The sequence below is a fragment of the Chiloscyllium plagiosum genome, unplaced genomic scaffold (genome assembly GCF_037043375.1).
Source record: "Chiloscyllium plagiosum isolate Xiang-an unplaced genomic scaffold, Cpla_swu_hap1 HiC_scaffold_39, whole genome shotgun sequence".
NCBI lineage: Eukaryota > Metazoa > Chordata > Chondrichthyes > Orectolobiformes > Hemiscylliidae > Chiloscyllium > Chiloscyllium plagiosum.
In genome coordinates, this window is record NW_028270177.1 from 2,769,019 (window position 1) to 2,781,711 (window position 12,693).

General features: G+C 41.7%; 1 protein-coding gene across 3 annotated transcripts in view; it reads left to right on the forward strand.

Moving 5' to 3' along the window:
- Positions 1–3,395: 3,395 nt before the first annotated feature.
- dis3l (DIS3 like exosome 3'-5' exoribonuclease) overlaps positions 3,396–12,693 on the forward strand; it is a 53,280-nt gene continuing 43,982 nt past the window's right edge. The window contains exons 1-2 of one of the 3 annotated variants that reach the window (XM_043677085.2): positions 3,396–3,666; positions 4,575–4,728. In XM_043677085.2, the coding sequence (XP_043533020.1) occupies positions 3,507–3,666; positions 4,575–4,728 (314 nt within the window). In that variant the 5' untranslated portion in view covers positions 3,396–3,506. Of the gene's footprint in view, positions 4,112–4,574; positions 4,729–12,693 lie in introns of those variants that run through there. The other 2 variants (XM_087981348.1, XM_087981349.1) reach the window with 2 other exon arrangements.

A 12,693-nucleotide genomic window follows, 5' to 3' on the forward strand; every position in this document is an offset into this window, starting at 1 on the left:
CTGAACTCATCTCTGCATACCTTGACACCTTCCTATCCCCCTTAGTCCAGGGACTCCCCACCTATGTTCGGGACACTATCTACGCTACTCACCTCATCCAATACTTCCATTTTGCCGGCCTCCTATGCATCATCTTCACCTTGGACATCCAGTCCCTGTACACATCTATCCGCCTTGACGAATGCCTCCAAGCCCTCTGCTTCTTCCTCTCACACCATCCCAACCAGTACCCTTCCACTGACACCCTCAGCTGCCTAGCTGAACTGGTCCTCACACTCAACAACATCTCCTTCCAATCCACACTTCCTCCAAACCAAAGGGGTAGCTATGGGCACCCGCATGGTTCCAGCTATGCCTGCCTCTCTGTCGGGTACGTGGAACAGTCCATCTTCTGCAGTTACACCGACAAGGGGGTTGAACAGTTCATTAACTTCACTAACACCTTTCGCCCCGATCTCTAATTCACTCGGACCATCTCGGACACCTCCCTCTCCTTCCTGTACGTCTCCATCTCCATCTCCGGCGACCGACTAACCACAGACATCAATCAACTCCAAGCACACGGACTCCCACGGCTATCTGGACTACACCTCCTCCCACCCTGCCTCCTGTAAAAATGCCATCCCTTATTCACAATTCCTCAGCCTCCACTGCATTTGTTTCCAGGATGACCAATTCTACCATAGAAAATCCCAGATGACCTCCTTCTTCAAAGACGGCAATTTCCCCTCCCATGTGGTCAATGATGCCCTCCAGCACATCTCATCCACTTCCTGCACCTCTTGTATCTTGTACAGCAAACCTCCTCATGAGACAGACAGATTATAATCGTTAGGGTACCCTTTGTTGTCCAGTACTTCCCGGGAGCAGAGAAACTACGCCATGTTCTTCGCAGTCTACACCACGATATCAATGAGGATGAGCACCTCACCAAGAGCTTCCCTATGCCTCCAATTCTCGCCTTTAAACAACAGTCAAACCTTAAACTGACCATTGTTCACAGCAAACTGCCCAGCCTTCAGGACAACATGGACCACAACACCATACAACCCTGCAATGGCAATCACTGCAAGACATGTCAGTGTCGACATGGATTCCATAATTACACATGGAGACACTACTCACCACATACGTGGCAGGTACTCATGTGACTCAGCCAACATTGTCTACCTCATATGCTACAAGCAAGGATGCCCAAGGCTTGGTACATTGGCAAGACCAAGGAGACACTATGACGATGGATGAATGGACACTGCACAACAATCGCCAGGCAGGCATGTTCCCTCCCAGTGGGGAAACACTTCAGCAGTCAGGGACATTCGGCCTTGGATCTTTGGGTGACCATCCTCCAATGCAGACTTCGGGATATGCAACATGCAGAGTGGCCAAGCAGAAGCTGATAGCCAAGTTCAGAAACCATGTGGATGGTCTCAACTGGGACCTTGAGTTCATGTCACACTACAGTTGACCCCACTACACGATACACTCTCTCTCACACACACACACACACCTTACATACTCACATTCATGCAGACCCTCTCTCATACACACGGTCTCTCTCATATGCATACACATATATCCACTACACTTACACCCATGCACACACCTCTCACAGGCTTATATTCCAGCACACTCACACACATTTTATCAAGCATGCACACACTCAAACGTACACTCTCTCATGAGCACTCACACTCGCACGCACACACTCACACACTCTCTCTCAAGCACATACACACACACACACACTGTTATGATATGGGGTAAACCCTCTTGCTTAATTTAAAAGAGCAACACAGAAAGGATTCATCCCATGCAGTAATCTGTAAAAATTCGAGTGGCCAAGAACTATTTAAAGTAAAAATTAACAACGTTATTTCTTAAAAGTATAACAGAATAACTAACTAACTACTAATTACAACTTCTTCCTCTCACCTATCTTTTGCCTTCCCCTTCCACAATATGAGTCCGATAAGATCGATAAAACAAAACTTCTTATCTCAAAACACAGCAACTTTTGGTTCTCTGTATTCCTGTTTTCTTTTCTTCTTCTTGTGGGTTCTGCTTCACTGGTTACTGATCGATAAAGGTACCGTTAGAGATATTTTTCAGGCAGTCTTTACATGCTGGTAGCTTGGCAGTTCTCCTCTCAACTGTTCAATTTTCCCCAGTCTTAAAACACCCAGAGCATCGGATTGTGTCAATGGCTTTTAAGTTTGTCAATATAGCCCATTTAAACTTGATTGGTGGTGGGTATTTTGGGGTATAATTTAAACTGATTGGCCAAATTCTAACTTGTTTTTGTGTCCAGGCAACCAGCTAATCGAGGAGGAAGTGAGGACTGCAGATGCTGGAGATCAGAGCTGAAAATGTGTTGCTGGAAGAGCACAACAGGTCAGGCAGGATCCAAGGAGCATGAGAATCGACATTTCGGGCATGAGCCCTTCTTCAGGATCCCTGAAGAAGGGCTCATGCCCGAAATGTCGATTCTCCTGCTCCTTGGATGCTGCCTGACCTGCTGTGCTTTTCCAGCAACACATTTTCAACCAGCTAATCGAGTTGTTCGACCAAATGTTACTTTTTTTCAGAACACTTGTTGCTGTCAGGTAGTTTTTGCTAGCTTTTTAACTCCCTTAAACGTACAGCACACCCATGTCTTCATATAAACACATATAAGTCAATGGGGTAAATTTGCATTTGTAGTATAATATTTGCAGATACATTCCATTTTGCTCAAAAAGCATACAATCTACAGGCAGTCGATCCATGTAATATTTTATAAATTCCTACTTTGGAAATAGAACCAGTTTGACTCAAGATTGGGATACAGGCAGATATGAACCTTATACCTTTAATGCATTGCCTGATCTGAGATGCCACTTTTTAAATATAAAAACATTGTTATAGCTCAAGAATGAGTCTTCAAAGAAGTTCTGGGATTTACATATTAATGAACTGAAACATGCAACCCATCCTGAAAGATGAAAGACTTAACAGCAATCTAGGTTTGTTCAATATATCACTTCAGTTGCATGACTCCAATCTTTTGGTATAAATTCTGTGTCTTATGATCCTGCTCCACGGCTATCTGATGAAGGACCAGCACTCCGAGAGCTCGTGCTTCCAAATTAACCTGTCGAACCATAACCTGGTGCTGTGTGATTTTTAACGTTGTACACCCCAGTCCAACACCGGCACCTCCGAATCATTACAAGAGTGCGATACATTCAGATTGCAATGCAGATATCACGTTGCGCATGCGCTCCTGGTCAGTCAGCTGATTCCTTTGCCCCGCAGCTGATTCCTTTGCCCCGCAGCTGATTCCTTTGCCCCGCAGTTCCGGGTTACACTTCCGGTTCACGCGCGGGAACGCTGTCCGGGTGAGGCGGGCGAAAAATCGGCGGCAGAAAGCGCTTGTTGGAGTTGTTTACATCCGCGGAGCGTGGTCTCTTCGGGTCTTAGCGAGGAATCGATTTCGAGAAGGGAAACAAAAACGGCATCGACTAATGGCTCCTCCGCTGGCTTCCGACAACGTGATGATAAAAACGGAGAAGGTGCTGCACCTGAGGAGCTGCAAAGGAAAATCAGTTCGAGTTGTGAGGGAGCATTACCTCAGGGGGTCGGTTCCCTGTAACAGTTCCCTCTGCCAGGCTGAGTGCCACAATGGTAAAGTATGGCCCAGCGGGTGCAGTCATCCACAAAACAGAGCTCTCAGCGATATTAAAACGCATGGAGAAAAGAAAAGATTGTATTTATATGACACACCTTTGGATGTTTCAAAGTGCTTTATAGCCAATGAAGTGCATAGAAATGTGGTCATTGATGTAGGAAACAGCAGCCAATTTGCACACAGCAAGGTCCCAAAACAGCAGTTCCTGTTCAGAAAATCTGTTTTCATGGTGTTGATTGAACGTAAATATTGGCCACGATGGTAGGGAGGACTCCCCTGCTCTTCTCTGAAGTAATGCTTGTAAGATATTTTCTATCCACCTGAAAGATGACACCTCTGACAGTGCAGCACTCTCTCAAGTATTGCACTGAGTGTGTCAGCCTGGATTGAGTGGTCTGGTTTCTGTTGTGGGACTTGATCGTACAACCTCCTGAGTCAGAGGTGAGAGAATGCTATCTATTGAACCACAGTTAAAGATTGAATAGAATGACATTCAAAAAATATCCATGATGATGATAGGACAGAATTCCCAAAATAGAAGGAGCTTTATACATCTGTTTCATTTCCTTGGAACATCCCTAAGGTTTATACAACTGAATTATATTTAAAGTGAAATCAATGCTATTGTGCAAGCAAATCTGAAAGCCAATTTTTACTCAGAAATGTATCTCAAAATGTAATTGGACAATTTGTAATTGATGCTGGTTGAAGGAGGATATTGGTCAGGAAATGGAGAGAGCTCTTGTTTCTTCTTGCAGTGTCATGGGATCTCTTATTTTTATCTGAACATCGAGATAGTAAATAAATGTCTCATCTGAACGTCAGTGTTATTAACATACTATTAAATTGGAGTCTTTAATCCTTTATGCTACTTGCTTAATTCCATGTTCACTTAATGTTTCAGAAGGGAAATTGTTGTCAGAAAGTGCAACTCATTATTTGATACCTGACTGGAAAGTGGTGCAGGATTATTTGGAGATACTTGAGTTTCCAGAATTGAGAGGCATTGTCTTCATGCAGACAGCTTGTCAGGCTGTCCAGCACCAGAAGGGACGCAGGTTTGTGATGGCTATCTCTCTATAATATTTGATGGATTTAAACATCATGCAAAGCACTGGTCAGATATGAATGGAACAATTAAAGCTTCAGCACTATAATTGTTTAACCATGACCTGTGATTTGTAACTCATGATGGAGCAACACAAGTTGTAATATTTAATTGTTATCCTTCATTTTAAACATTCATTTGCATTGAATAATAGCAATTTGCACCAAGACACCAATTTTGGTGCAATGGCAGCATGCCTCTTGTCAATGGCCAACAGACAGAGGACTGATGTTGCCAGTAACAAACATGATGCCCTTGTGGAATAACTATAGAGATGTCAGCATAATGTTTTGCCACTTCCAAATGCAACGTTGAAGATGTAAGCAACACCTGTAAGCAGGTCAGACCATGACAAATTCTCAGTGAAATAAAAGCAGTTGGTTTTCAAGGATGATGGAAAATCACAAAATGATGAAGAAACAGAGCTGTTATTTAGGAGGTCCTGAGGTTTATATTTGTGGTAACCTCAAGGGGTGGCATGGTGGTTAGCACTGCTGCCTCACAGCGCCAGAGACCCGGGTTCAATTCCTGCCTCGGGCAAATGTCTGTGTGGAGTTTGCAAGTTCTCCCCATGTCTGCGTGGGTTTCTTCTGGGTGCTCCAGTTTCCTCCCACAGTCCAAAAATATGCCAGTTAGGTGAATTGGCCATGCTAAATTGCCCGTAATGTTAGGTGAAGGGGTAAATGTAGTGGAATGGGTCTGGATGGGTTGCTGTTTGGAGGGTCGGTGTGGACTTGTTGGGCCCAAGGGCCTGTTTCCACACTGTAAATAATCTAATCTAATCTAATCAAGCTTTCTGGTGATTATAATGAAAAGTAACTAAATATTACTTGAAGGCATTCTACCCTTTATAAAAATTATATAGATGCTGTTTTCTCGTTCACATATGTGGTTCAGCAATTTATGAAGTTTGTAATCTGGAAAATCACAATATGTCTTAGTTCCAATTATTCCAGACAAGATAAGTTATAGTGTACAAATTTAACTGAATTTCTGATATTTCCACCAATTTTCTTATTTTATATATATTACCTTGGCTGGCAAAATTGTTTATGAGTAATGTATGGGACAGATTTGTTTAGGGCAACTTTTGTTATATTGAGAAGGAGTTCTGAAATCAATCCCATGGCCCCTCAGGTGGTCATTTGTAGGCAGCCCTCAATAAGAAAGCATTCAGACGCTCTTTATCTTTGGGAACACGAAAGAAAGATTACATATTCCTTTGAGGGCAGCACAGTGACTTAGTGGCTAGCACTGCTGCCTCACAGTGCCAGGGATCTGGGTTTGATTCCAGCCTTGGGTGACTATCAATGTGGAGTTTGCACACTCTCCCTGTGTCTACGTGGATTTCCACTGAGTGTTCATGTTTCCTCCCACAGTCCAAAGATCTACAGGTTAGGTGGATAGGCAATGGTAAATGCAGGATTACAGGGATAGGGTGGGGGGATGGGTCTGGATGGGATGCTCTTCGTAGAGTTGATGCTGACTTGATGGGATGAATAGCTTCTTCCTGCACTGTAGGGATTCTGTGATGTTCAATTTTTTGATTGGAGGTTCTTGCTTAGAGTCTGTGTAATACACACAATGCATTTTCAACAGTGGTGTGCCACAAGGATCAGTGCTGGCTCTGTTGCTTTTTTGTCATTTATTTAAATGATTTGGATGTGAACATAGGATGTATAGTTAGTAAGTTTGCAGAAGACACTAAAATAGGTGCAGTGGACAGCGAAGAAGGTTACCTCAGAGTACAGCTGGATCTTGATCAGATTGGCCAATGAGCCGAGGAGTACCAGCTGGAGTTTAATTTAGATAACTGTGATCTACTGCATTTTGGAAAGGCAAATCAGGGCAGGACTTAGACATTTAATGATAAGGTCCTGGGGAGTGTTGCTGAACAAAGAGACCTTGGAGCGCAGGTACGTAGGATAGGGAAGAAAGCGTTTGGTATGCTTGACTTTACTGGTCAGTGCATTGAGTATAGGAGTTGGGAGGTCATGTTTAGAGTATTGTGTGCAATTCTGGTCTACCTCCTATAAGAAGGATGTTATGAAACTTCAAAGGGTTCAGAAAAGATTTACAAGGATGTTGTTAGGATTGGAGTGTTTGATCTATAGGGAGACACTGAATAGGTTGCGACTGTTTTCTCTAGAGCTTTGGAGGCTGAAGGCTGGCTTTGAAGAGGTTTATAAAATCATGAGGGGCATGGATAGGGTAAATAGGCAAGGTCTTTTCCCCGGAGTGGGGGAGTCCAAAACTAGAGGGCATAGGTTTAAGGTGAGAGGGGAAAGATATAAAGGGACCTAAAAGGCAACTTTTTCATGCAGAGAGTGGTGCATGTATGGAATGAGCTGCCAGAGGAAGTGATGTAGGCTGGTACGATTGCAACATTGAAAAGATATCTGGATGGGTATATGCATAGGAGGGGTTTAGAGGGATATGGACCAAATGCTGGTAAATGGGACTGGATTTATATAGGATATTTCATTGGCATGGACGAGTTGGAACAAAGGATCTATTTCCATGTTGTATATCTCTATGACTTTATAACTGAATATGTCACAGTACAGATTACAGGAGGATTCTAAACGATGAATAAAATGTATTATATTTTATGGTGAGATGTGAATAAGGTTTGCATGTGGGAATAATTTGCTTTTCAAACAACTGATTGCTTTGAATGAAGTCTCAAGGGGAAACTAAATATATTCAAATTCTCAAACAAGGAGTACCTATTGTCCCCTGTTGACTTCTGGCCCCAGTTGTGATAGTTGGGAACTGTTGTCAGATTATTGACAGTTAATTGTCAGCACCATTTTACAGTTGGCCACTGAATACTGCAATAGGAGGTGCAACCCCATAGAATGCCTTTCCAGTGTTCCTTTATTGAACATCGTTGGAAGGATCCTAGGTACATGACTACTTTTGCAGTGCTTTTACTTTATAGAGTCATAGTTATACAGCATGGAAACAAATCCTTCAAATCAACTTGTCCATGACAACCAGATATCCTCAGCTAATCTAATTCCATTTGCTAATATTTGGCCCATATTCCTCTAAACCTTTCCAATTCATGTACCCTATCAAGTGCCATTTAAATGTTATGATTGTACCAGCTTCCAATACCTTAGGTGCTCATTCTATGCACGCACCACCCTCTGGGTGAAAAAGGTTGCACCTCAGGTCTCTTTTACATCTTTCCCCTCTCACCTTAAACCTCTGCCCTCGAGTTTTGGATTTCCTTCCCCTTAGAAAAAGATCTTGGCTATTCACCTATCCATGCCCCTCATAATTTTATAAACCTCTGCAAGTCACCCCTCAGCTCAGGGGGAGAAAAGACCCGAGTCTAATCAGCCTCTCCCCAATGGCTCAAGCCCTCCAAATCCCGGCAAAATCCTTGTGAATCTTTTTTGAACCCTTTCAAGTTTAACCATATCTTTCCTACAGCAGGGAGACCAGAATTGAACAAGGTTTTTAAAAGTGGCCTCACCAATGACCTGTACAGCTGCAACGTGACGTACAGGAGTCCTGTACTCAATGCATTGACCAATGAAGACAAGTGTCTACCCTCAACTCCACTTTGAAGGAACTTATGAACAAGCACACTTGGGTCTCTTTGTTCAACAATACACCCCTATCATTACAACCCCAATGTTCTTGCAGATATCTAAGACCTCTTTCTCCCCGCCAGTGTATGGGTTTTCTTCCAATTCAGGTACAACCTGTCCTTTGTATACAGATTACTTCGACCCGAGAAAAGATCCCAATGGACCAAAAATGTGAATCTTTGCCCCTTACACCAGCTCGTTAGCCACACATCCTTTTATTCCTCCTCTTGCTAGCGCATGGCACTGGGAGTAATCCACATATTACTACCCTCAATGATCTACTTTGTAATCTCCTGCCTAATTTCCTGTATTCTCTGTGCAGAACCTTGTCCCTTTCTCTACCGATGTCGTTGGTACCAACGTTTACAATGACCTGCTGGTTTGTCTCCTCTTTCAGAATATCCTGCATCCGCTCTGAGATATCTTTGACTCTGGCACCAGGGAGGCAGCACACCATTCTCGCTGATGGCCGCATCTGTGCCTTTGACTAGAAAGTCCCCATCACAATCGATTGCTTTGAACTTGATATACCCCTCTTTACAGTAGCCCGTCACAGCACCAGAAACCTGGCTGTCAATGCTATATTCCCCTGAGAGGTCATAACCCCATAAAGTATCCAAATCAGCATATGTGTTTGAGATGGGAATAACCACAAGAGACTTCTGCACTACCTACCTTCCTCGCTTACTTTCCTAATAGTATTCCACTTGACTGTATCTGCAGTTACTCTACTTTGCTGAAATTGCCATTCTGCAAATGCCCCTAGCTCCTGTAAATTTGTCTTTACTTCTAAATGGCACTCCATCCGATCTGTGATCTAATAGGATTCACAACCAAACACACTTCCTGTAAACATAGTCTCCAGGAACATTGAAATGCTCCCTGATCTTGCACATCTGATAAGAAGAGCACATCACTCTATGAAAAGCCATGTCTTTGCTTAAAAGGTAGTAAGTATTTAATATGCTTTGTTAAAGCAGAAATCAAGGATCAGTGTGTTTTACTAGTACATATGTTTTTCCAATTCTCTTATGCTGATTTTCACTTTTGATTTGACTGCCTCCCCTGTGGAAGGAGGCTTATCAGCCCATAGTGCCTGTGCCGGTCCTTTTGTAGAGTTATTCGATTGATCTCACTGCCCATGCTTGTTCCCTGTATTCCGTAATATTTCTCTTCAAGGATTTGTCCAATTTTCAAAATTTTTATTAAATCTATTTCCAACGTACTTTCAGATAGTACACTCCAGATCACAACAACCCCCTGTGTAAAATGAAGAAATATGTTACATATTTTATGAAGGAAATATGTTTTGTTCTACATATTGCAAATGAGATAACTAGTTTTTTTTAATAAATCTAGTATTTAGTAGGACACAATATTAGGCATGTCATTGAATGCTGTCTATATTTTTTATTGTTATGCTAGATTTAAGAGGCATTGCCATCTCAGTAAAACATTTTACGAGATTCCTTATTATCTACCCCAGTAGAGTGCAGGTAATAACCAATTCAACTGTGAAATGTCTTGATGGGATTTTGGAGACACGAACTTTTTCGATTTATTAAACATTACTCTAAACCCATAACAAAATCATTTCCCTTTTAGATTTGTGACTATTCTATGGCTTTAAGAGGTGTATTTGGTCTTAATTTTTTTTTGAAGTGAAGAGCTGTCTATTTGAATCTAATAAAGTAAACAGTTTGTGAGACCTTGTTTTTTTTTAAAAAAGTCAGAACAATAGAAATAGTCTGAATGGGTGGGGCAAGCTCCCACAGAGTCAGGATTTTTAGTTTTAGTTTCTCAGTAGCAGTTGCTGGGGTCTTGTATCTGGGTTTGGAAGTACATCCTTCCATGCTGCTTTGTCTGAGTTTTCTCTTGATGTTTTTCCTCCTGGGCTAGAAAATTGCATGTGAGACAGTCTGTTTAACTGAATTTCCCTTTGCCAAGGGTGTGCTTTTGGGATGTTACTATATTGGGACAGTTACAGTTTAGTAGTTACATAATTTATTATTCTATTTTCTGATAGAGTTGTTCCAATTTTTTTGTTGTTATAGTTTAACTATAATATATGATAAAATGTGTTTTACTTCACGACTAGTAGCTTGATCAATCAAATTGTACCCGGAATGCAGCACATGGCACTTGCCTTTAATATAAGAAAATGTTAGCCTCGATCCTATCATCTTAATATATTTTGAGAGAGTCTGCTCTGGTTTATAACAGATTGTATGGCATCTTTTGAGCCAGAGGGGAAAGATATCACAATGACTGCTGGTTGAGTTCATGCTGCACTGTGAACTGATTTTTTTTTCATTCATAAACTCATGACCTTGTAAGATTTTATGACATTGAAATCTCAGTTGCAGCGTGAGTGGGATTTGTGAAACATTCATTCTCTGCGTTGCCTTGTTCTGTGTATCTCTGCCTTTCTTTTCTTTTTCCTCATTGTTTGATTGATACTATATTAATGAGTATTTTTAGCAATGTCATTGTCTATTGCTCTATCTCTATCTCTCTGTTGAGCAATTAGCCTAAAGTAGTGAGAGACTCTTTATTGTTCTGGAATATTCATATTCTCAATCATTTCATTGTTGCATGTGGATTTTCTCATTGTCTGATGCAGGATTAGCATGAAAATCGATAGGTGTGACTCCAGATCTACAGCAATGCAATTGACTCTCAAATAAAACAAAGGAGCAGAAGTAGACAATTCAACCCATCAAGTTCACTCCACCAAGCAATCACGACAGGTCTGATAACCCTTAACTCCACTTTCCTGCCACTTTCCTAGTCACATGAATGTCGCTTGTTGTGGTGCTTGGGGGAGTTTTTAACCACTGTGTCATCTCTGGTCTTCCTCTAGTTTACAATGCATAACTTGTACGCTATATGTGAGGAGGGGCATTCAACACAGCAAAGGCAGAATAGTTCAGTTAATTAGGGCTACTGCTGCTATACTGCATGTTTACTGCTCTGTTGCTGACGCACAGTGGATGCAGTGTGTTCAGTTTACAAAATCCATTGCACAAGTTAATCAAGGAAACTTCCACAGCACCTCCTTCCTAGTGGGCGCAACTGCTGAGAAGAGCAATAGCAGCAGTGTTCTGCAAACACCATTGTCTCAGAATTGCATTCTGATTTGGATTTGTTATGGTTTTCTTTCAATACTACTGGGTCAGTACAGTTAAAAATCCTTCAGCTGTGCACTAAATTCTACCAACCTTTTAGAGTAATAACTGTTGGTCGGCTATAAAAACATAAATACAGTACAGCCTTAGATGTATTGCTATCTTCTGAGAACAAATGAAAAAAGTTACTAATTTTAACTTCATTACTCTTCCAGGAAGTTTATTCTGTATGTTCTTCACCCTTTGGGTGACAATTTTGACTACCTGAAAGTTACATCACCTTCTCCCCCGTCTTCCTTTAGCTTAAAGAGATATTCCAGATCTTACCTTTTCAGTTCCCTTAACTATCTTATCGACTGTTCCTCTATAAGATCTTCCTGATGTATTCAAGAGTGAAAAGCTCAACCTTGTTCAATGTTTTTCTTACAATTCAGATTTTTGACAATACTCATTAATGTTGGGAGCTTCTCTGCACTGCCTCTAGTGCTTCAATATGTTAATTCTGTTTATGACTGAATCAGGAGGCACTACTCAAGGTGTCACATCACTGGATGCAATACTCTTTAGTCACAACCTCCTGTGACTCATATTCCTTTGTATTGTGTAAATTGACATTTGATTTGTTTCACGTATTGCTGCTGTCTGTGAGTTGAAGTTGTTGAATAATATCATTCTCTTAGTAGAAGAGTCTAGGACCGGAGGTGCAATCCCAGATTAGGGGGTCACCCATTTAAAATAAAGAGGAGATGGCATTTCTTCTTTCAGAGGGTTTTGAATCTATTTAATTCTTTACTGCATAGAGCTATAGAGGCTGTATCATTAAATGTATTAAAGCGGTTGGATAGACAAGTACTTAATCAGTAAAGGAATCAAGGGTAAAAGGCAGGAAAGTGGAGCTAAGGGTTATCAGACTTGTTGTGATCACTTGGTGATGGGTTGAATTATCTACTTCTGCTACCTTTGTTTTATTTGAGAGTCAACTGCATTTCTGTTGATTTGGAGTCATATGTAGACCAGGAGGAAGTGAGGACTGCAGATGTTGGCGATTAGAGTCTAGAGTATGGTGCTGGAAAAGCACAGCAGGTAGCATCCGAGGAGCAGGAGAATCGACGTTTCCTGATGAAGGGCTTACACCCGAAATGTCGATTCTCCTGCACACTCACATGTAGACCAGACCGGGTA